General features: G+C 41.6%; 1 protein-coding gene across 1 annotated transcript in view; it reads right to left on the bottom strand.

The window, feature by feature from the left end:
• Nucleotides 1-15,412: 15,412 nt before the first annotated feature.
• Itm2b (integral membrane protein 2B) overlaps nt 15,413-22,776 on the bottom strand; it is a 23,425-nt gene continuing 16,061 nt past the window's right edge. The window contains exons 2-6 of the mRNA XM_028754238.1: nt 21,155-21,283; nt 19,190-19,396; nt 18,640-18,750; nt 17,703-17,853; nt 15,413-16,333 (exon numbers count right to left, since the gene is read on the bottom strand). Coding sequence (XP_028610071.1) covers nt 16,248-16,333; nt 17,703-17,853; nt 18,640-18,750; nt 19,190-19,396; nt 21,155-21,283 — 684 coding nt within the window. The 3' untranslated portion in view covers nt 15,413-16,247. The remainder of the gene's footprint in view (nt 16,334-17,702; nt 17,854-18,639; nt 18,751-19,189; nt 19,397-21,154; nt 21,284-22,776) is intronic.

Raw genomic sequence — 22,776 nt, 5'->3', positions numbered from 1 at the left:
TGGTTATGACCTGATAGTAGCGGAAGCTGGTCTATGGGCATGTTTGAATTTCTTTTTCCTCAACACACCCAATACATGTATGTAATACATACATATTACTATACGTACTACATAACCTACATAATAAAATCAATTAATAGATAAAACTTGATATCATTATGCTAGGCTTACAAGTGGGAATAACAGAGAGTGACTGTATAATATACATATATAATTCAGACAAACAACGCTACTTTCTTGAATATGGGTGGCATCTGACTTCTAAAAATTTTTATATTTATGTTTATAGATGTTTTGGCTGCCTGTACCTCTATGTACCCCATGCATGCTTGATGCCAGCAGAGAACAGAAGAGGGTGTTAGATCCACTGTAACTGGAGTTACAGACAGTTGGGAGCTGCCAGTTGGGTGCTAGGATTTGAACCAGGGTTCTCTAGAAGAGCAGCCAGTGCTCTTAACCACTGAGCCATCTCTTCAGCTCCTGACTTTTATTTTTACTGTTAGCTACGCAAATAGCAAAGACACTACTTTGATGTCTATTTATTCCTAGTTCACAATGACATGCTTGCTGGGTGGTAGTTAATGTTTATCTTTAATATTAGATATTCAAATAACAAAGAGACACTACATTTATGTCCATTCATTCTCAGCTCACAATGGCTGCTTGCTTTCAACCTTGTCTTGTAAATCTGTTTCCTTCTGTCAAACACCATGGAAATAAATACCTACTTGCATTTCAATTGCTCAGAAGCCAGAGTAAATAGCTGTGTACCCCATGGCACCATCAGTTCCTGTACCTAGTCCAGAAATAACATTGGGAAATGGGTCGCTAATGCACATGTCTGTCTGCTGAAAGATATCCTGTAAGTCACAAGGTGTCAAAAACCTGTGGTCTGATTACTGCTCTGCAAACAGGACAGCAGTGGAGACACGGAGGCTGAGTGTAAGGTTAAATTTATCCATGAAGGAAACAGACAGGCAATGTTTATGAGCTGGTAGGAAACTGAAGAGTGAACCCATCCTCAAGCTGTTTCAAACTATTGTCCCAGAGCTGTTGCTGAAGAACAATTAGCTGTTTCCTGCCATTTATTTCTAACCTTCACATGTACAGTTTGAAGTAGGGCATAGTGAGGGATATTTTTTTCCCCAAGACAGGGTTTTTCTGTGTAGCCCTGGCTATCCTGGAACTCACTTTGGAGACCAGGCTGGCCTCAAACTCAGAAACCCATCTATCTCTGCCTTCCAAGTGCTAGGATTAAAAGCATGTGTCACCATGCCCAGCTGAATGATTTTTAAAATGTATATTTGCTTAAACTTATTCACATAGATAATTATGCTTAAAAATAAGAAAATGGGGCTGAAGACATAGCTCAGTTAGTTGGTAGAGTGCTTCCCCAGCAAACCTAAAAGCCTGGGTTCAGTCCAGAGCCATATGAACCTGGTATGCTTGTTCTCACCTGGATCCTAACTCCAAGGTGGTTCAAAGCCATCCTCATATATATATATAGTCAGCTTGAGGGTCATGTGGGTCTAAATGCAATTCTCCAAATAAGTAAATGAATACATAAATAAACAAACTCAGGAAAATATAATCATAGCCCTACTTAAAATGTTATTTTCTGTCTCAGGAGATGAGCCATACATGTTATATAGTTCTATGTTAATAGCATGTATGCTCTTGCAGGAGACCCAAATTCAGTTCCCAGCAGCCATGTCAAAGCTCACAACCACTTGTAATTCTAAATCTAGGGAACTGATGCCATTCGACAGCATTTAGAATTACAAGTGGTTGTGAGCTTTGACCATCTTTGGTCCCCCTTACTTACATATTCTCATATTCTCATATTCTCATATTCTCTCTCGCTCTCTCGCTCTCTCGCTCTCTCGCTCTTGCTCTCTCTCCCTTTCTCCCTTTCTCCCTCTCTCCCTCCCTCTCTCCCTCCCTCCCTCTCTCTCTCCCTATCTCCCTCCCTCTCTTTCTCTTCCCCTCCCTCTTAAGAATAATAAAAATAATTTTAAATTAAAAGCATTTTCTCTCCTTCTAAAACATCTGTCTTTGGCCCTAGCCCTCAGCCTCTACTAGGAAATCCTTCCTGGCCTGTGTTTTACAGCAGTACTCTAGGGTTCTGGATCCAGTAAATTCAGTATTCATCGAAAGCATATTGAAAAGATTATGTAAGCATTCCCTTCTGTTTCTTCAGGGAAAATGCTTAATTCAGGTTAAGCCGTGCAATGGCAGCACATAATAAACAAAGGACAGTGGTGCTGAGTTCAAGTCATGGTTTGGAATCAAAGTAGATGAGTGGTCAGCTAACAATCCCTGAGCCCACTGAGCTTCCATGCTCTTCATTCTGCATGGAGACGCTTCCAGCAGATAATCTTTAGGATAGCTTCCAATTCTAGGTCTTTTAAACTAGCTCATGTTTGTAAGAACTGGTATGACTCGAGATATACAGATATTCCGGAAGCCAACATCCTCCTTGAGCACAGATTTATTTTGTTCCCTTTTTTTACTTTAAATTTAAAACACTAACAGCCAGTACAAGACATGATCGAGAGTAAGAGAGAGGATAAGAGAAGCATACCAGCGCCTCTTCTTTTTCACCTACAAAAATGGAGCGCTTGCTATAATTTCTTTTTAAATGCCCAAATGAATTAGCCTGGTTAAATGTCAACTAAAATCTCTCAGGAATTTCAAGCAGCTGAGTTTGTGAAGCCCATCAAGTTTTTCTTAACTGAATACAGAGAATGGTTTTATTTGTTGTTGGCACCACAGCATTTGGAGAATAAGTCAGTTTAAGGACTTGGAACTTGCAGGCAGACAACTCCAAGCATTGATGCACTCTGAGAAGTCTCAGGCTCAGTTTCCTTCTGATGAAGTGGGGGTATGTGCCTCTCCAACAAGGTTACTGTGAAGATGCTTAAAAAACAAAACAAAACAGCATAACGACACAAAAACTTGCTACATAACAAGAAGCTAACTCTGCCATCTTGTGTGTTTGCTGCTGCTATTGGGTGAGGGGCTGAAGCAAGAGGGAGCCAAGAGTTTTAAGTTGCACAAGTTTGAGGCCAGCCTGGGCTATATGAGACCCCATTTCACAAATAAAATAGGTAAATAAATGGCTGGAAGGTGGTGAAGGAAAGAACTCAGAGGTTGAAACAGACTTAAGTATATATGGCAGCCAAAGTGGGTAAACTGTGACCCAGATTTGAATTCCAGTTAACAAAAAACAGCTATGAAAAGTCAGTCTTTAAGCCAAATGAAGAATATTGACTAAAGATTTAAGTATGAATTAGTTCATTTTTGTTGCCTAGTTTTCGAAGATAGGAATAACATCATTGTGATTTTGTTTTAAAAAACTTATGTATGGCCGTATGTATGGGTGAAATGATATTTTAGAAAAACAAAGCAGATGCATAAGGAAGTCTTCATAAAATGAGAAACAGCAGAATATTAATTCATAAAGTTAAGCAGCAAATTAATGAGAATTCTACAATTGTGTCTTCTTTTGTGTCTTTGAATGTTTTTCCAACAAAAAGAAACAAGTACCATCATCTTTCAAAAGCAAAAAAAAAAAAAAAAAAAAAAGAAGCTTTCTTGCTTTCTTTTTCCAGAGTGCCCCTGCTGTGTGCTCTGCCTTGCCCTGAATCCAGATGATAGAACATTGTTTAGTCAGAACCTTTTGCTCAAGTTCTCCAGGTCCTGGCAGTGATGGGGGGTGAGGGAGATGTCAGGAATCTGCATGGCCCAGGGACATTAGCGATATTGAAAACTGGGTTTCAAAATCCTTGCCAAGAGAACAGAAACTTGTAGCAGTCTTTGCAGGAAGCTGAAGACTTCTGTAGAACACTCACCAGAAAAACAACTTTATATTTCTGAATACTGATGCTTTGAGAGATATCAGCCCATCGGGTCATAATGGCTCCAGCTACTGTTACAAGTGGACTATGCTGATAAAATCACCAACATGAAGCTGGGGAAGTTTATGCTTATTATTGGGTATCTTTATATGAACTTGGTTGTGGTTTTCTATCTGACCTCTATCTGAGGTTTTTTTTTTTTCCATTCTGGTTTAAATTCTCCTTGTTTGCAATGCCTTGCCTTTTGTGATCAACCAGAGCTGGCATTCCCCGTCCTTGATCCAAGTCCCTGTGCCTAGAGTTGACATAGTTTAGGGAAGTCCTTAAAAGATTGTGTGTGTGTGTGTGTGTGTGTGTGTGTGTATTAAGATAGGGTCTCCTATGTCCAAAGCTGTTCTCAAACTCCCTGTGCAGCTAAAGATGGTCTTGAACTTATGATCTTCTGCCTCTGTTGGGATTACAGGTATACACCACCATGGCCAGTTTATACATTCTACCATTGGAGCTACATCCTCAGTCCTTCCAGACAAACTTCCGATTTGGTTTTGTCTGGCATATATATATATTTAATCAATTACTCTTGTCTTCTGTTCGTTACTGCTAACTGGACTTTGGTGGGTAGAATAGCCTTGTGCTTGCAGAAGCCATCTTGACCATCTCTCTTTCCAAGTATTAGGGCAGGAGGAGGCTCATAAAGGATTCACCATCCTTCTCGTCATAGGCTGGTTCCATAATGAGTAATCGTAGTATCGAAATCAATAGTATGCCAGTCTACCAACACCAAATAGCCCACCGACATATACCATAACAAATGCCGATTCCATCTTACAGAAAGGTGATCGCGAGCAGGAGCCGCCTCAATAGCACACATCTCTTCTTGCGCTGAAAGCAATTACCAACAAAGACAGCTAAGCTTATTATTCTTGTTTCAAAACCTTGGGAAGAGAGAATTTGCAAACTCCTTCAGGGCAGAGCTTAGTGCACGTGATCTGCACACATGGGTGCTCACTGCATGTTACTTATTGACCACCAAAAGACTGGATTTTCTGGATCATCTGGTAGAGAATATTTTACTCTAGTAAGCATTGGCTTTAAAAAAGGTTAGTATCTGGTCTGGAGAGATGGCTCAGTGGTTTGGATCTCTTGCCACTCTTGCAGTAGGTCCAGGTTCAGTTCTCAGCAACCATGTGGTGGCTCACAGCCATCAATAACTGGGGTTCCAACCCTCTCTTCTGGATAACACAGGCAACAGACATCCATGTGGTGCATAGACATACTTGCAAGTAAACGCATATACACATATACACAAAATAGTATCTGATTCACAGCACATAATAAAATTATTTCTTGGGATGGATGAGTGAGATAAGGCTCTCTATTGAGTCTGCACTATGTACAGCCAGTTAGCATGCTAAATGTGTAGGCTTTCAAGCAATCGAGCGATCTCTGGGAGGACCTTCACTTGTGAACTGGCCTGACCTTCAATGCACTCTGCCATTTTTTCCCCCCTCCAAGGTGATTCAAACTACCACATTCAAGAAATCCCACATTAGAAAGAATGTGAACTTCAAACATTGAAATTAGTAGCAGATTTCTTCTACTGGGTGCACTAAAAACAGAATGTTGGTCTTGCTTAATATGGCAACATAACTAGTGCCAAGTCTGAGGTGTATGTGGCCATTCCAACCCCTAAATAAACTCTAAGACCAAAAGGAAACAAAAAAGCCCCAGAAGAAGGTTTAATTTGCAACAGCCTCTGAAGTCTACACAAGGAAGCCAGTCTCAATCCCGCCCTCCGCCCCCCACCCTGCAAACCTGACACAGAGCTCTCACATGGCCCACACTGCCTTCAAACTTACTGGGTAGCCAAGGATGACCTTGAACTTCTGATCTTCCTGCCTCTACCTCCTGAGTACTGGGGTGACAGCGTGATGCCACACCTGTTTTATGAGGTACTAGTGACTGAACCTAGGATTTCCTGAATGCTGAGCAAGCACTCTACCAACTGAGCTACACACCCCTTCCCCACATGAAGCCAATTTCTTAAAAGGAGACTACCCAGAACCATGTTAAGCAATTGAGCAAAAATCACTAGGCAAGTATTATATACTTATTATGTGCCAGGTGGTGTTCTCAGAGGTGAGAACAAGAACAAAGTTTCAGGTTGTCATTAACGTTGCATTTTATTCAAGGAGATAGGCAATAGGAAAATTAGACAATGTGTGTATAATATTTCAAGAAGTAGTCAGTATCACAGAGAAAAGGGACACAGTATGGTCACGACTAGGAAGGCCTCAGGAGATTTAGAGAAGACCATAGTCACAGGCCCAAGAACACCTGGGCATGAGCCTCATCAGATCTACAGTGCAGCAAGATGGCAAAACAGCTTGGTTTGGGTTGTTGAACGGCCTGTATGGAGAGAGGAAGAAAACAAGAGTTCTATGTCCTTTGCTCTAGTGGACATAAACTATATCTGCCATGGAATTTATGGAGAACCAAAGTTCTAGGATGGCTGCTTCCCAGGAGAAATCAAGGGAGTTGGGGTAAAGCTTGTCTTCACACTCAGCTTTTCTAGCCCCTGATTTGCACTACCTACTTCAGAAATTCTGGGGATCAATAAGTGAATACAGTTTGCAACGGGAACTGAATCCAGGGTCTTACTTGCTAAGCATGTATGCTACCACAGAACCACACCCCTAAGACTGTTCTCGGAAGCTTGAGACAAGGCCAAGTCCTGGTGCTCATTTTTTTTGCCCATCCTCTTAACTTGAATCTGTCTTTGTGGTCTGGCCAAGATCAGGCAAAGTAAGAACACTGTGCACATAGAATTTTCCACTGTTGCCAGAGGAAGTGGGAGTCTGTTAAGAAAAGGTGACCAGAGGCTGGATGTGGTGGCACATGCCTATAATCTCAAAACAAGAGGTAGAGGCAAGAAGATTTCTGTGAGTTCTGGGATATACCCAAAATCCTGGGATAGTCTGAGTTATATATTAGACCTTGTGTCTTAGTTAGGATTTTACTGCTGTGAACAGACACTGTGTCCTAGGCAACTCTATAAAGACAACATTTAACTGGGGCTAGCATTCAGGTTCAGAGGTTCAGTCCACTATCATCAGGGCAGGAGCATGGCAGCATCCAGGCAGGCATGGTACAGGAGGAGCTGAGAGTTCAACGTCTTGTTGCAAAGGCAAACAGGAGAAGACTGGCTCCCATGTGGTTAGGAGGAGGGTCTCATTGCCTGCCCCAACAGTGACATACTTCCTCTAACACGGACACACCTCCTAATAATGGCACTCCCTGGGCCAAGCATATTCAAACCATCATACGCTACCTCAAAATAATAGTGGAAGAATAGAGAAAAAGTTTATCACATGAGTTTATCACAGAGGGTCTGAAGCAGGAATGGTCTTGGTATGTTCAAAAGCAAGTGAGGCAGCCATGTAATGGGGAAAAGGGTGGCAAACGGTGCAGGGTAGACTACAGGGGGTGCCAGATTAAATATGGTCCTATCTCAAATGCCATAAGGACTTGGGCCTTTATGGTCAACAAAAATACTGGGATTTGATCAAAGAAGTGACATGACATTGTTTCCATAGTGAAAGGTTCACTAGTGGAATCCTGCCCTGATCTTAGCAAGAAATGATGAATGATGGCATTGGCATTTTAACAGAAGGGTAAGCCTTGGACATCTGCAACTTGAGGGTAGAGTGCACTGGACTTGCCGATGGAGCAGATGTAAGGCCTGTGGAAAACCATCCATTCAATGGAAAAGGGAGTTGAAGAAATCCCAGGGAAGCTAGTGGGGTGGGGAGTGGGGTTGGAATAAATTTGTCATACCAAGCCAGAAAAAGCCTATTAGACAAGCAAGATGAGATTTGAAGAGATCATAGCTTATGCTCTGTAGGGGAGGAAATGAGTCGGTACCTCAATTGTAGCTAGAAGGCACACATTGTATATGTTCGATTAGGCCTTAACTCCAAGGTAATGGGGAACATATTTATAAGTTGGTCTTAGTGTTTATGACTGTGAACCTAATACTACTTGGGAACTGCTATAGGCTCCTGTGTTATTCATAATATATCAACTACTCCAAATAATAAAGTTTATAATAAAGGTGGTTTCATAATGAAATTGTTACAGATTTTAAAATTTTATTCAACTTTGGGAGTTTTGTTGTTATTGTTTTTATTTCTGAGACTGAGTCTCACAATGGCTAACCTGGAACTTACCATGTAGACCACAATGGCCTTGAACTCACAGAGATCCATCTATCTCTGCCTCCTAGTACTGGGATTAAAGGTGTATGCCATTGTGCCCAACTCATAACAGACTTTTAAAAACAAACTATCCCCACAGACTTATATGTGAATGTTCACAATAACTTTATTCATACAAGGCTGTTCCAAATTGGAACAATCATATGACTCTATGACATATTCATGAAAAAGAAACTGTGGTACACACAAAGGTGGAATACTCAGCACCTGAGAAGGCACCACTCCACATGACTGTCAAAAGCACTGAGTGGAAAAGGGGCCAGGAAGAATGATCACATGGTACATATTCCTGTATGACTCCAGTCTAACCGAACTCAGGGACAGTGTGACATGTTCTGTGGCTATAAAAACCACAAAGTTGCCGCAGCAGAAGAGGGGATATGGAGTAGAAATGGGAGCAAGGGAATTTTCTGTAATGATGAAAATGTTCTGACAGTTAACATGGATTATGAAACTGTCGAAATTTTATTGGATACTTATGATGTGCTTTTACTGCATACAAATTACATCGAAATACACAAAATATGTGAACCCTGATGAATATGGTCTATGCTGAAATGCTAGGCTAAAAATAACTTGTCTAAATCAGGAACAAACTCAGTGCTGAGTTTCCCATCCACCAAAGCCAAAGGGGAGAGGTTAATCTAGCTACATAAACTGTTAATCTAGCACGTATTGAAGGAGGAGAAAACTGTCAGTTCTGATAAGATTACGGTTAAGAGTACTGGGAAAGAAACAAACACTTTTGTAAGTTGAAGGAAAGTTTTTGGCTTGTGTTTTATCTATCAATCTTCAGCACAATAGGAGACTATCACACCATTGTTCAGTGAAGGCCTTCCTTTGAGGAACAAAGACAGGGATTTAAGACAGAGGGTTTTTGGAGTACAGCTAGCTGCAGAGAGCATCTAGATCCATCCCTATGGCCCAGGAGTCTCAGATTTCACAGGCTCCCTCCCCTCTCTGGCGGTCTCAGAGTTTGTGATAGGAGTTGAGAATTTGGTAATTAGGGGTTCAAGTGTAACGTTCTCTGGAATTGATTAAAGCTAGGTAACTGAGTTTTAGCTCCTGAACTTGCACTTTGCTAATTACAGGTAATAAGGAATGTTCTAAAAGCCTGCCATATTTATTATACGCAAGTGGGAAAACATGCCTCCTTCTACTTACCGGGCTTAATGGATACCTTTCTCCCTGGCATTCTGAAAGCTCTTCTGGGTGTCTCTCAAGCTCTGCAGCAGACACATACAGAAGGTTAAGATGGGGCTGACACTGGGCAGCAGGACCCCGCAGTGTTCAAGCTCTTGAAATCACTGGGCTTTTCAACACTGATATCCTTTCGACTGACTGTGTGGAAGACCATGACTCCATATCACCTTTGTGAACCACAGAAACGTAACTTGGCCTGAAACATGTGCAGACAGGTATTCTCAGCAATCCACTGCTGTCAGAAAAAAACCTTAACAGGTCCCCAGTGAACATTTTAGCTAGAACAAGACTTAAGTCGCTATGCCACAACACTGGGGAGGAACAGGAGAAATCCTTGGCAGCTGAGTTGACCCACAAGATGTGGTTCGTGTGTCCATTTGACAAACCCTGAATTGCTTCACAGCAGAGCTATGATGGGCAATCTTGGCAGGGCCTGAGTCTGTTTTCCGTGACTCCCTACTTTTTAAGATTGTTTCGCAGGATCAGTGGGAAGGCTCTGTGGGTAAAGGTGCATGCTCCCAGGCCTGATAACCTGAGTCTGATCCCCAGGACCCACATGGTGGAAGGAGAGCACTCCAGCAAGTTGTCCTCCGATCTTACAACACCTGTAAGTAATCTAAAATCATAATAATTTAAAAAATGCCAAAAATACTTTAGTTTTAGCGTCATCCATGTCATACTATTCCACTGACTAGGATAGTGCTTTATTTCTGCATTCAACGTTAAGACCTACTGTGTGCCAAATATCGGAAGCACTGTAGTCAGAAAACTTCACTTATGGTCTAATGAACACAGAAATAGGAGGTTGGAAGACAACCAGGGTGGTATCTGTGTATCTGGAGGATGAAGACTTGCCTATCTATCTATGTGTTTTGTTTCTAAGGCACAAGGATGGGGCAGAGAGAGAAAACTGTCTCAGCCTGGGCTAGCAGCTCATATTACAATCAAATCATAGAGATGAGGACATGCAAAACAGAAAATGGCAGAAAACACTAGTGGGGGCAGAATTTCAGGACTCAGGAGATGGATTTTCCTACATGCAGAAGAACAAACATCAGGACTTAAGGGGGCAATCTACATTTTCAGAAGTAGACTTAGGAAAATAACTTGGTGTGTGCACACTGGGGGAGTCAAGAAGGAATAATTCATTCAATAAATATGAGTTATGTGCAAGGCACTTGACCAAGATAGTGGAAGCTAGGGGTCAGCAGTGGAGTGGATGTTATAGCATATGCCTATCAGGCATGAGAGTAAGCATCAACAAAACAGAAAACAAGATACTGGTATCTTGGCATTAATATATTAAAAATGTTTATCATATTAAATGCCACAAAAGAAAAACATGTGGTGTTAATGACACTGAGAGACAGGATATTTACCATTGGTCCACAAAGGAAGTCAAGTGAACAAATTTCGAAGGTTGAAGTATATGCTACCTCTAGAGCATGGTTTTGTGTAACAACTTCCTTTGAGATAGAACCATTGTTCTTTGGCAGAAGTTCCTTAAGAAGCCGGATGTTAATGGGGCATGAAACATCAGGGTGCTCTAAGGGGAGGGGAAACATTCCAACTAGCAGGGAAGCACTTTAAACTCAAAAGTGAACAACTCACTAGTTTCAGGAAATCCCTGAAACTGATCATAGTCACCAGGCTCCTCCATCCTCAAACATCTACAAGCATTTAGGGCACCTAAGAAATACTCTCAGACCAGCCAAGCTACCTTAAAGGGATAGAGACCAGCTGAGCTGCCTGGAAGAGGCTCATACTAACTAAGCCACCTGGAAAGGGCACTCTCCAACCTATCAGGTACCTATAAGCTATGTAGTGTTTCAGGTTCCCAGATTTTGTGAGCTGTCACCCATGCCAGAGTGGGCTCTGGTGACACAGCTTTCTTAGAGTCATTTCTGCTCCTATAAGCTCCTGCTTCTCCTCCTCCTCACCCATATTCTTGTAAGAAACTCCAATAGAACTTATTGGTTTAACAAGTAGGACTTTAATGATATCTTTACTTTGGTCTATTGTCAGTTTCCTATCTGCAGTGAGTAGACATTTGTTTCTATCTCCCCAGGAAGAATGCCACACAACAGGAGGGGAACAGATGGAAAACGGCTTCAGGGGAAAAGATCATTTACCAAGAAACTCTAAGACACCTTGTATCAGGGTGGGTGCTCAGGGCAAAGGAGTGTTTGATATGTGGCTAGAGTATGGGCTGGGACTGGATTGTACTTGCTTTCACTATAGGAACCAGAGGCTGAGAAAATGTTTTAAACTAGGGCAGATACAATGTTAGCAATGTTAGATTCATGATTTGAATAGAAGATTACTTTGTAAAAACAAAAAAAAAGATTATAACAGCATGTGTGTTGAAGTGGGTTGAGCCACAGCTGTAGCAGCTTAGGAAGTTCTTTGCAGATGGAGGATTTGGTGACTATCTGAGGATGAATTTTCTGGCTTGGCCTTTTTAAAGATTAATTTTATGTGGATATGACTATTTTGCCTGCACATACATCTGTGTATCAAGTATAAACAGTGCCCCAGACCGGAAGAGGGCATTGGATCCCCTGGAAGGATGGTTCCATAGTGGTTCAGACCATTGTGAACCACTGTGTGTGCTGGGACCTGACATATGTGCTCTGCAGGAGCACAGGCATGCTCACCTGCTGAGCCATCTCTCTAGCCCTGGCTTGGCCTTCTCAAGCATATTTCTGGTGAACACAGGGTAGCATTCACTCTTAGTATTTCTGAACTTTTTTTTTCTTAGTAAAAGTTTGATTAAATATAGAAACCCATGAAACTATGTATGTAATACAAGTAAAAAAGCCAGGGACTATCCAGCTTTGAGCCACTGTTCTGGATTTGTAGTTCTAGGGAACCCACTCCTGTCGCTACCACTTACATTTAATCTGCCACAGAAAGTCAAGAGAATGTGAAGCACGTCCCAGTGGACACATAAACCGCATCAGAAAACATTTCCATTCATGGCTTCACAGCTCAGTAAGTCGTTCAAAGTCTTAAAGGTGTTCTCACTGACGTTTTCAACATTACAAAAGCTTGAGGGGATCAATGGGGAACAGACACTGAACTATGCCTTACTCAAGTAAGCACTAACTACAAAGACCAAAAGAGAAAAAATGTGGTAATTCTTGGAGTAATATAGCGTAAAGGGCTGTCCTTTTTCTAAATAGACATGCTGAAGTCCTTGTTTAGGAAACAGAGCCTGGAATACCTGAACATGCCAGAATTAGAGCCCAACACAGAATAATTTACAGACACCTGGGCTACAAGCTATGTTCAGTGGAAGGAGTCTCAAAAATACTAAACTATTAAAGGTGCACCTACTAGAATCCTAAGCTCAGCCAGAAAGAGCTCCTAAGCATATTCAAACGTAGAATCTGTACTGTTTCCTTCCAATAATCCACTTGATTTTGGTTGTATTATTAGACCATCCTTGAGTTTCTTTAAACTGTATACTCCTACTGCTGGCATTTGGATAAATACCACTCAGATAACTGAGTGCTTTTCCCCTTCATCCAATTTACTAAAATTGGTATATTAAAAAAAAAAAAGTCAGTCAGGAAATGCAATGAAAAACTTACACATTTAAAAGAAAAAATCCTCATTTACTTGCTCATCATAGTACTGCTGGGGTTAAAACCCAGCGTAGACTGCCAACAATTGTACAGTTAATACAAGACATTGCTAGTCACGGTTTAACCAGTCACCTCTTGAACCAGAGTCTCTCATTCCTCTGTCACAGATGAGCAATCAAAGTCCTAACCATCAGTTTTCTAACTTCTGTGCTCTTTCTCACACAGAAGCGAACAGGATATACTACAAATGGGGCAGGCCTAGGTCCACCTTGAGCCTTTACATACAGCCATTTAGGGTTCCGCTCATGATCAGAACTGTATTATTCTGACTTGGCCACACTCAAATGTCATGTTGAAATACTAACCTCCACGGTGTCAATGGCACTAGGGGAAGGGGCCTTTGTGTGGTCACATGGGTAGAGCCCACATGATTGGAACCAGTGTCCTTACAGCAGAGGGTCCAGAGAGAACAGTGGGTGCTTCCTGTTGACGACCTTGATTTTGGACCTCCAACCTGCAGTTGTAAGAATCAAATACCCTGTTGTTGATAAGTCACTCACTAGTCTGTATCTCACTACAGCATCCCACCTACAAAGAGAGCTCGAGGTCCAGGAAGGACAGCGGTCCCCCTGCAAACTGGAAACCAGCAGCCATTCACTCTTTAGCTTTTACAAGGCTCCACCACAGAACCTGAGATCAAATGGCATCCGCCAGAACCACAGCTAGGAATTCTCAAATTCCTGGGAGGGAGACACCTGGCCAAGAGTGGATGAGAGCCCCTTTTCTTCTCCCCTTTCTTTCTTTAAAGCTCTCAGCATGTGGTTTACATCACCTTGAACTCACAATCATCCTGCTTCAGTTTCCCAAGTGCAGAGATTACAGGCACACACCATCGCTCCTGACTTGGGGAACTCTACTTGACTGACGTGATAGTAATGGAAAGTCAGGGACAACCTGCTAGTCTGATCCAGCCAAATCAATGGTTGTAAATGTTCTGTGCTATCAAGCGTTTGACTAGGACTGTATGAAATTCTTAAACCATTCCAATGAAACCTTATGTTGGAGCTCACCGTGCTGACTGCAGGCAAACTCATACTGTGTGAGTCAGTGAGAAGCTGGGGTTGTTACCTCAGCTTGCCACCCTAATGGTGCACTACGGTAAATGGAAGAACAAACTTACAAGCCTCTATCAACTACAAACCCTAAGGAATGCCCATGGATTCCCAAATGATAGCCTGAAGGCGGTATATAAGAAGGATGGGTCTCTCTATCTCAGTGATTGCATTTGTCTAGCACCTTCAAGGTGCTTAAGATTCACAGATCATAAGAATGTTTAGTTGAAGGTCTGTCCAGTAATTATCATAACAAACTGTAACTGGATGACTACTCATTACTCACTTACTGGATTATAAAGATCCCCAGACACCATACTTTTTTTTCCTTTGAGTGGAATCGATCTCTACATTTAACTAAGGAATCTATGTAACTGCATGTGTTGGCCCATTATGGGACTCAGTATCTGCTCCTGAGTGTTCATAGGCCCCTGAAAAGCCATGAAGTTTTAAAGCCTAGAAGGTAGGAAAATGTAGTTCTCAATTTAAAAAACCTCTCTTCTAAAGTAAGTTCTCAATCCTTAAACATCCACTTAGCTGTACTAAAGCTCTGGTAGTGTTACTGAAATAAAATAGAGACAGGAGTTGCAAAACCTCCTCTTGAACAACGACCGGTTCCCAAACCAAATCCTTTATGGACTTTTGAAATTTAAAAACCTAGTCAGAATTGAAATGTATTGTTTCAGGAATTTATAGCAAAACTGCTCTTAGTATTACTTCTTTTTGTTCCTGTGTATGTTGCATTGTGTGCAGGTGGCAGTGGAGGCCAGAAGAGGGTGGTAGATGACCAGAGCTGCATTTACAGGCATGTGTGAGCCGCGCAAAGTGGGTGCTGGGAGCTGAACTTAGGTCCTCCAGAACAGCAGTAAGCACTCTTGACTTCTGAGCCACCGCTCCAGCCCTACTCTCTCAGGTGTTTTACATGTAGTGGATTCTGAATTCTTTCAGGTAAGAAGCAACCTCAGAGATACAAGTTAGGTGTGGTGGCTATGCACCCTGGAAGCTGAGGCAGGAGGATCATCCTGAGTTTGAGACTGGCCTGATTAGATGAGTTCCAAGTTAGCCTAGTTTCCAGATTGAGATCAAGTCTCAAAAACTGAAATAACAAAAATCCCATCTTTAACTTGCCAGGTACTGTGTACATGTCTATCTCTCTGCTACTAGAGGCTGATGCCTGGAGATTGTTAGTCTCAACAGCATAGTGAGATTGTGTCTGAAGAACAAAGCAGAACGGACTGAGAACAACCACTTAGTTCCACATCTTAGATTCGATAATAACCGTCCACTGAATGGAAGACCCACTTCCTATGAAGCAGCGTCGGTCAGGCTCGCCCTCAGAGTCACTGCAACAGCATCCACAAGGAATCTGATTTAGTAATTAATGGCTTGTTTTATTTTATTTTTTTTAAAAAAGCTGATTTTATAGCTGTATTTAGAGAATTAGACTTTATAAAATAGTTTCATTCTTTATGTATGTGGATTACCTTAAAATATGGAGAACCAAATTACTTCTTTGGTTTTATTTTATGGGAAAAACAACGCACAGTCTCATCACACGGCTTTGTGATATTTATATTCCACTGCACAGATATGGGCTATACAAATTAGTAACATGAGTTGCTTCTTAAATTCCAAACATTTGTCTAAAATATGATTACAGCAGAGGCCTAGGATATTAAAACATCAAGGCTGAAATCCTCTAAAGTAGTTAAAGCAACAATGGAAATACTGCACATTTTAATTAAAGTAATATTAGAGGGTGATCTCAAATGCTAACAGACAAGGCAGCAGGGCTACTAGCATCTACAAGCAAGTCACTGTGGTCCTTTTAACGTATGTGAATGACTACTTTTTAGGTAGCCTTTCCTCATGGAAGTGCAGAATTAACACAAAAATCCAGATTAGTGATTTCAAGAAATTTAGATTCTTCCTAGTATATAAGCTCTATGGAGAAGCGAATCTTATCTAGGAACCCGAATATTTGCTAATTCAAATATCAAAGACACCACACTTAGAAAAAAGAAAGGTTTTGTTTTCTTTTTTTAAGATAATGGTTTTTAATTGAATTATTGAGATGAAGAGACAGTGAAGCCCTGTTTGCTACTTACATGAAAAGAAGATTTTAAAAAACAATCACTGCACAAAATACAAAGGGGTAGGGTATGCTGTGGCATTGAATTTCTCCCCACGGTTTTTCTTGACTTCTCAAGAACAAATTGAAGTTTCCACAGCAAATTTGTTCTCAAAATGCCGAATGCTGAAACAGTTACTAGCTTCACGCTTCTGAATACCTGTTTGGAAAGGAAAAGGGTTTTGTTTTTAGTTGTTTAGTAACAAATACTTACATCAATCCTCACAGTTACTCTTTAGACATAAAGAAGCATGCCACTACTCTATATCCATCCCATAATTTTAAATTTGTTCTCCACTGGGCCTTTTCATATCTCCTAGCAACTGGTAACAGTGCTTTACAAACGGCTTACAGACATGCTGCCTAGTCTTGGGTTAACTTGACACACAAACCAGAGTCATCTGTAAGGAAGGAACCATAATTTGGAAAATGCCTTCATAAGATTTAGCTGTAGAGCATCTTCTTAATTAGTGATTGGTGTGGGAGGGCCTAGCCTATTGTGGGTGGTGCCATCCCTGGGCACCAGGTTCCTAGGTTCTATAAGGAAGCAAGCTGAACAAGCCATGGGGACTTGGAGTAAGCAGCACCCTCTTCATGGTCCCTGCATCAGCTCCTGCCTCCAGGTTCCTGCTTTGTCTGAGTTCCAGTCCTGACTTCCTTTGGTGATGAACAGCAATGTGGAAGTGTAAGCTGAATAAACCCTTTCCTTCCCAACTTGCTTTTTGGTCATGGTGTTTTGTTGCAGCAACAGAAACCCTAAGACACAGATATATGCACTCAAAGGTGTGGGAAATATTCTAGTTACATAGAGTAGAGTCACATGCCTATATATGCTTGCAGAACTGCACACCAGGAGAGACAAACTTCATTCTGTCAAATTGGTTTTAGAAAATTATGAGCCAAGATAGTAACTTAAATGTAAAAAATCAAGTGGTAGGCTTCAGATGACTCATCAGCCTGAGGTGAGAACAATGTCATTACAAATATTGGAAAAGACCAGGCAAGCATTTGTGCTGGGTGACGCAATCCCACAGAAGTCAGGCTGCAGATGGACACTGTGAACCATCACTTCTGCTTTGCATCTATAATGGGCACATGCTGCTATGCTTACTGTTCAGAGGAAAAACAAGACTTAGTGACAGGAGATCTGCACAGGTCATGTCAGGGCTCTGCACTCCTTACCTACACGTCCTCCTAAGTCACCTGGCTATGACTAGCCTCAGCATGAGCCACAAGGTGAATTGAGAACTCAGATCTCTAAGAGTCCAAGTGTGAGGCTGAAGAGAGGCTTCTCGAGAATGAGACCTCCTCTCTCCTGTGGCCAGGCCACGGTGAGGATGAAAAGTCAAACTGAGGAGTGGGCATCCCAAGGCAATGGCATTTCAGGCTGACTGATTGTTTCTATCTGGAAAGAGTGGGTCTGGGACTCCAATGATTTTAAATCCTGGAAATACTAACCAAGCGTGACACAGGTTCCCTTTAATTTATTTCTCACCCAAGTGTCATAGGAATTATCTGACTTTCTTTACCTCTAATGGTTTCCCTGCGCTGCAGTTTGTAGGTTTCCTTGTCGTGACACAGTCTGTAAATGAAGAAGCCCAGGTTGTCCACGTTTTCGATGCGGTCAGTAATCACCATGTGCTCATGGATAAGGTATGACTGAGGCAAATAGGTCCCGGCCTGCGGGGGAAAAATGTGACATGGAACTTTCCAAATGTGCACTGAGCAAATTGAATGTCAGACAAAATTCGTAGGTGACAGTTTTAAAACAGGGTTTATGGATATTTAACTGTCTGCTTTTATAAATACAGCCTTGGTTTTTGAATTGGAATCTTGCTTTGTTCCCAAGCTGGTCTTCAATTCTCAGACTCTGCCAGCTGTTTTGCCTCAGCCTCCCAGGAATGACTATAGGCATGGATCACCGTGCCTAGCAATACATACAGTTTTGTTACAATATAGCCATGGCCAACTCAGAGGCATCAGAACTGAGTAGATGGTTAATAGCTATTTTCTAGTACTTTAGGAAAATTTAAATGTGCTAAAATTTTAACATTTAAAAACTTTCCATTTTATTTATCATTTGTTATGTATGTGTATGCATGTATAGTGTCTGTGTGTGTAGTGTGTGCATGTATAGTGTGTATGTGTGTGTGTGCATGTGTATAGTATGTGAAGTCCTGAGCATGGATGTCAGAGGAGAGCTTTCTGGATGGAGCACACAATGTCAGGCTTGCACGGCAAGCACTTTTACTGCTGAGCCATCTCTCCAGTCCAATTCTGAATGTTCTTTAAAATTTCATTTATAAAATTTAAAGCATTACGAATAAAAAGAAACAACACTCAAGTTGCAGCACTTTTTTGTAAATCCCTTGGCTACATACACTCTAGAAGAGTGAGCTCCAAGAATGTTAACTTTTCGAGACACTCTACCGACACCGCTCATCAGAAGCAGCAAGCACTTGGTACCTTGATGTTAATAAGCAGCTCCAACAGGTTTCTGGGCGGCATAACGATGGAAGTGTTCAGAGGGATCACATAGCACTTATCCAGGTTCAGGTCCAAATAAGCAGTGAGTTTCTGGAAAGAGGGACATGGCTCAGACAGGTCAGCATGCCTGAGAGACACAGCAACTGAGCTTCTAAGGTGGGCTAGCTTTAGAACTTATAAATCACAAATCAAGAATGTGGTGTGATCAGCGGGCACGCCACAGGCAGCGAGGCGTGAGAAGGCCAAGCCTCACCAGGAGAGGAACCTAAGTCTATTTTTGTTTATCTCATTTGAGACAGCACTTGACTACGTAGACCAGGCCGACCAGGCCAGCCTCAAAGTTGCAATCCTCCAGTCTCAGCCTCCCCAGTGCTGGAATGAGACACATGGTTGGAGTTTCCAACTCTCCCCTCTCCTCTCTCTTCAATGAAAACTAAACCCGGAACCCAAGAATTTAGCAACTACTAAAATTAAAACTGTAAAAATCCTAGAGAACCTGCACTCTTCACAGTCCAGGACACTGGCTCACCTTGTTAAAGTCATGCACAATGTTGGCAGGGTCGCTGTCCGCAAACTCTGGTACAGGCACACTGATGAATTCAACTGCGTCTTCCTCAAAGATCTTAATATTCTCCTCAATTGTCTGGTAGCGAGCAGCTGGGGCCTCTGCAGAAGGCTCGTTCAAGATGACGTCATCTTTGATGTACTTCAGTCCACAGTAGTACACATCATCTGGCTACAGAGTTGAAAACACTGTATTTCAGCCATCTCACGGGAGACAGGTTTTTAAATGTAAGCCTTACTTAACCTGCCACCCCTACCTAAGTAGTATTTTGCTTACAAACTCTTACTTTCCAGATGACAAGTCAGACAGTTTAATTACAGAGCTAGCACATTCTTTATCAGGTTAGTTGTCTTTAAAAAAAAAAAAAAAGCCTTTTCAGAAGGAGAAAAGCAGCTGATTTCCTCTTTACTCTTTGTGGTAGGTAAGAACAGAATATGAAAGCTATCTGGTCTTAAGAAAATCTGAAGAAACACGTAGCCCTGTTCCTACCTGTAGGCAGTTAGTTTCTCACAGAATACATTCAGAGGCAAGGAATGCTTTCCTTTCTTTTGCGATAGGGTTTCAATGAGTCCAGGCTGCCCTGTATCTTGTTGTATAACTTTAAACTTTTGATCCTTCTGCTTCCAGCAGGTGAGAGCTACCATGCCCAGTTTATGTGGTACTGAGGGATTGTGCCCATTTACATAAATAAGTAAATAAATGTATGTAATAAAATATTTTTAAAGTGTATGTACATAAAGATTGAGGGTATGTAACAAAACATTTTGATACCAAATGTTCTCTTTGGCAGTGGAATTGCAAACCATTATTATTTTCTTTTATGCACATGGGTGTTCTTGTTGCACTGTGTGTTAGATCCCCATGGAAATGGAATTACAGACAGTTGTGAGCTGCCATGTGGGCGCTGGGAATTGGACTTGAATCCTTTGGAAGAACAGCCAGTGCTCTTAATCGCTGAGCTATCTCTCCAGCCCACAAATTATTTTTTCTGTATCTTATGCTTCTTATAAAAAATAAAACACTACGTTTAAGAAGACATACACAGGGGTGGTAGTGGTACATACTTAGTATATGAGGCAGAGGCAGTGGGACCAAAAGTTTATGTCAGACTTGTCTACATAAGTCTGTTTTAAAATAAGAAACCCCACTTTTACCCTATTAGCCCAGAAATGTTTCTCAGTCTGCCTTTATCTTGACTAAGACTAAAAGCGAGCATGGACTCCAAATAACCTCTAGAAGAAGACGTCAACATTAGTTTTAAAATCTAGTTTTGAAGCATTTCTCCCGACTTGGAAACATGTGAAGTAGTCTTAAAAGTGGGTTTAGAGGAGATGATAGCATAAATTATAATTAAGTGGAATCAATGTCTTATCACACCGAGAGCACTATAAACACTAAGATACAGGCAACTTTCACCAAGTGGCATTGTCATCTCTGCAAGTCACTCAAGAGTGTCTGACACTCTTAGACACAGCAACAGCAAGGGCTGGCAGGTAGTGGCTGTCCAGGGATGGGTCTGTCGACATTGGAGCTTATATATTCATACAAGTGGCAATTCATGATCTTTCTCTTTACTATTAACTGTGGTAGGAAGATGAAAGTCCATTTTGAAAAATCATCCATGTCCAACCATTTGGCTATAGACAGAAAGTACAAGCTTAGAGCAAGGCGGGACCACATTCTAATTCACAGGAAAAAGGAAAGAAAAATTCAGACCAAAAAAACAATAATAATTTCTGCAGAGCTGGCAAGACTGCTCAGTGGGTAAAGGTACTAGCTACTAAGCCTAATAATCTGAATTCAATCCCTAAGACCCACAAAGTAACAGGAGAGAATCGGCTCCCCAAACTGTCTTCTGACCATGTCCCCTCCCCTATAAGTAAGTAAATAAATGTAGTAAAAAAATTTTAAATATATTTTTCTATTTACCTGAAGTGCAAAATACTTGTACAGGTATGCTCCTCCGAGGATGACACCAGCAAGCATGAAGGCCAGTCCAAAACACATGCACCAACACCACGCTCTTCTCTGTCCAACTGGAACCACATCATCCGGGTCCTGGAATGGAAACAGAACAGCCACTTAAGAGGCAGAATGACAGAAGGCTTGGGGTTATTAATGAAGATAAAGACCAAATATATTAAGACTCTGATCAAAATTAACCATGGAATGAGGAACAGGAGGCACCAAGACTCACCCCATACCAGGGAAGAACACTGGTCCCCAGAGAGACTTCTAGGCAGAAGTCTTTTCTCTCTCAATATTCCATCTACTAACAGTGTCTTGAGCAGTAATAAAAGCCACAATTTTTATTTTCCATACACAACTTTTGGCACCATGTTCTAACATTTGAAATTCAGAAAAGGTAACAACATGACCTTGTCCCATAGTTTTGTCAGGCTGTATTACAAATCCAGGGTATTTCCAAATTGGATCACTTATAAAATGGTTAGCCTTTACAGGTATTTATCTACTTCATTCCAGATAGAGAACGTTCCTTAACAATCTACGGGAAAAACTAATGCAACAAAAGGTAGGATACTAAAATTCTGTGAACAAACAGAATCTAAAAATCAGGAGAAAGGTACATCTCTATAATTAATTCAGTAATTCCACCCTACCCGAATCTTGGTTTGATAATGGCTTTCATTTTATTTTTGAGAACTAAAACTGAAACCCAGTGTGGACTGTGGACATTACAATACCTAAGCCAGCAAGACGGACAAGCTGGGTGAATGAGGAAGAGAACCATGGTAAGACAGCGCATCAGCCCGGGAGCAGCTACGGCTAAGGGATGAGTCACTTAGGAACAGCAGATCTACATTTTCATTTCTAAGATAAGAGATCGTATCTGGGCACTGATGAGCAACGTCCGATTCCAAGTACTAGAGCCAACGAGAAGCGTTAGACAGACGAACCCCGCTGCTTTTTTAAAGAGAAGTTCTCAAGTCATGTAGCTCAGGCTGACCTCAAACTTGTAGCAATCCTCCTGCCTCTGCCTCCCACCTGCTGTGATTACTGGCATAAGCCATTACATTCACGGGGTTGGAAGCTTTAGTTTTAAACACAGAATCATGCAGAATAATAAATAATATTCAATGTAAGGTTCAGGCCAAATGATGTGGCAAGGACTACATTTAAGGCAGCTCTCTCTCAGCAGTGCTTAGCTCAATGAGTCTACTGAAACATAACGTGGATGGGAGTAAATGGGGAAGAACTCATCAGCTGTCCTATTAGTGAGAAGTTCTAAGAATCCCACATGTGGTAACATTTTATAGACCTGAGCAATAATGGACACAGGTCTGCTTAAGTTTGTCTGACAAAAACACCCCAGGAGACAGGAAGTGTCCTAACATAACTACTCTCAGATGGGGACAAGGGTGGGGGATGGAATGACAGATGCAAACAGTTGCTCTCAACATTTGTTACCAGCTGCTCAGACAGCCAAGTGTGCATGTACCCAGCGCTACCTGCCAGGCTCCTTCCTGTGAGCACATAGGTGAGCAGCTATGGACCATGGGAAGATGCCAAGAAAGAGTATGCAGCCTCAC

The sequence above is a fragment of the Grammomys surdaster genome, unplaced genomic scaffold (genome assembly GCF_004785775.1).
Source record: "Grammomys surdaster isolate TR1022 unplaced genomic scaffold, NIH_TR_1.0 125985, whole genome shotgun sequence".
NCBI lineage: Eukaryota > Metazoa > Chordata > Mammalia > Rodentia > Muridae > Grammomys > Grammomys surdaster.
The sequence above is the reverse complement of the archived record's forward strand: the minus strand, read 5'-3'. Positions and strand labels throughout refer to the sequence as shown.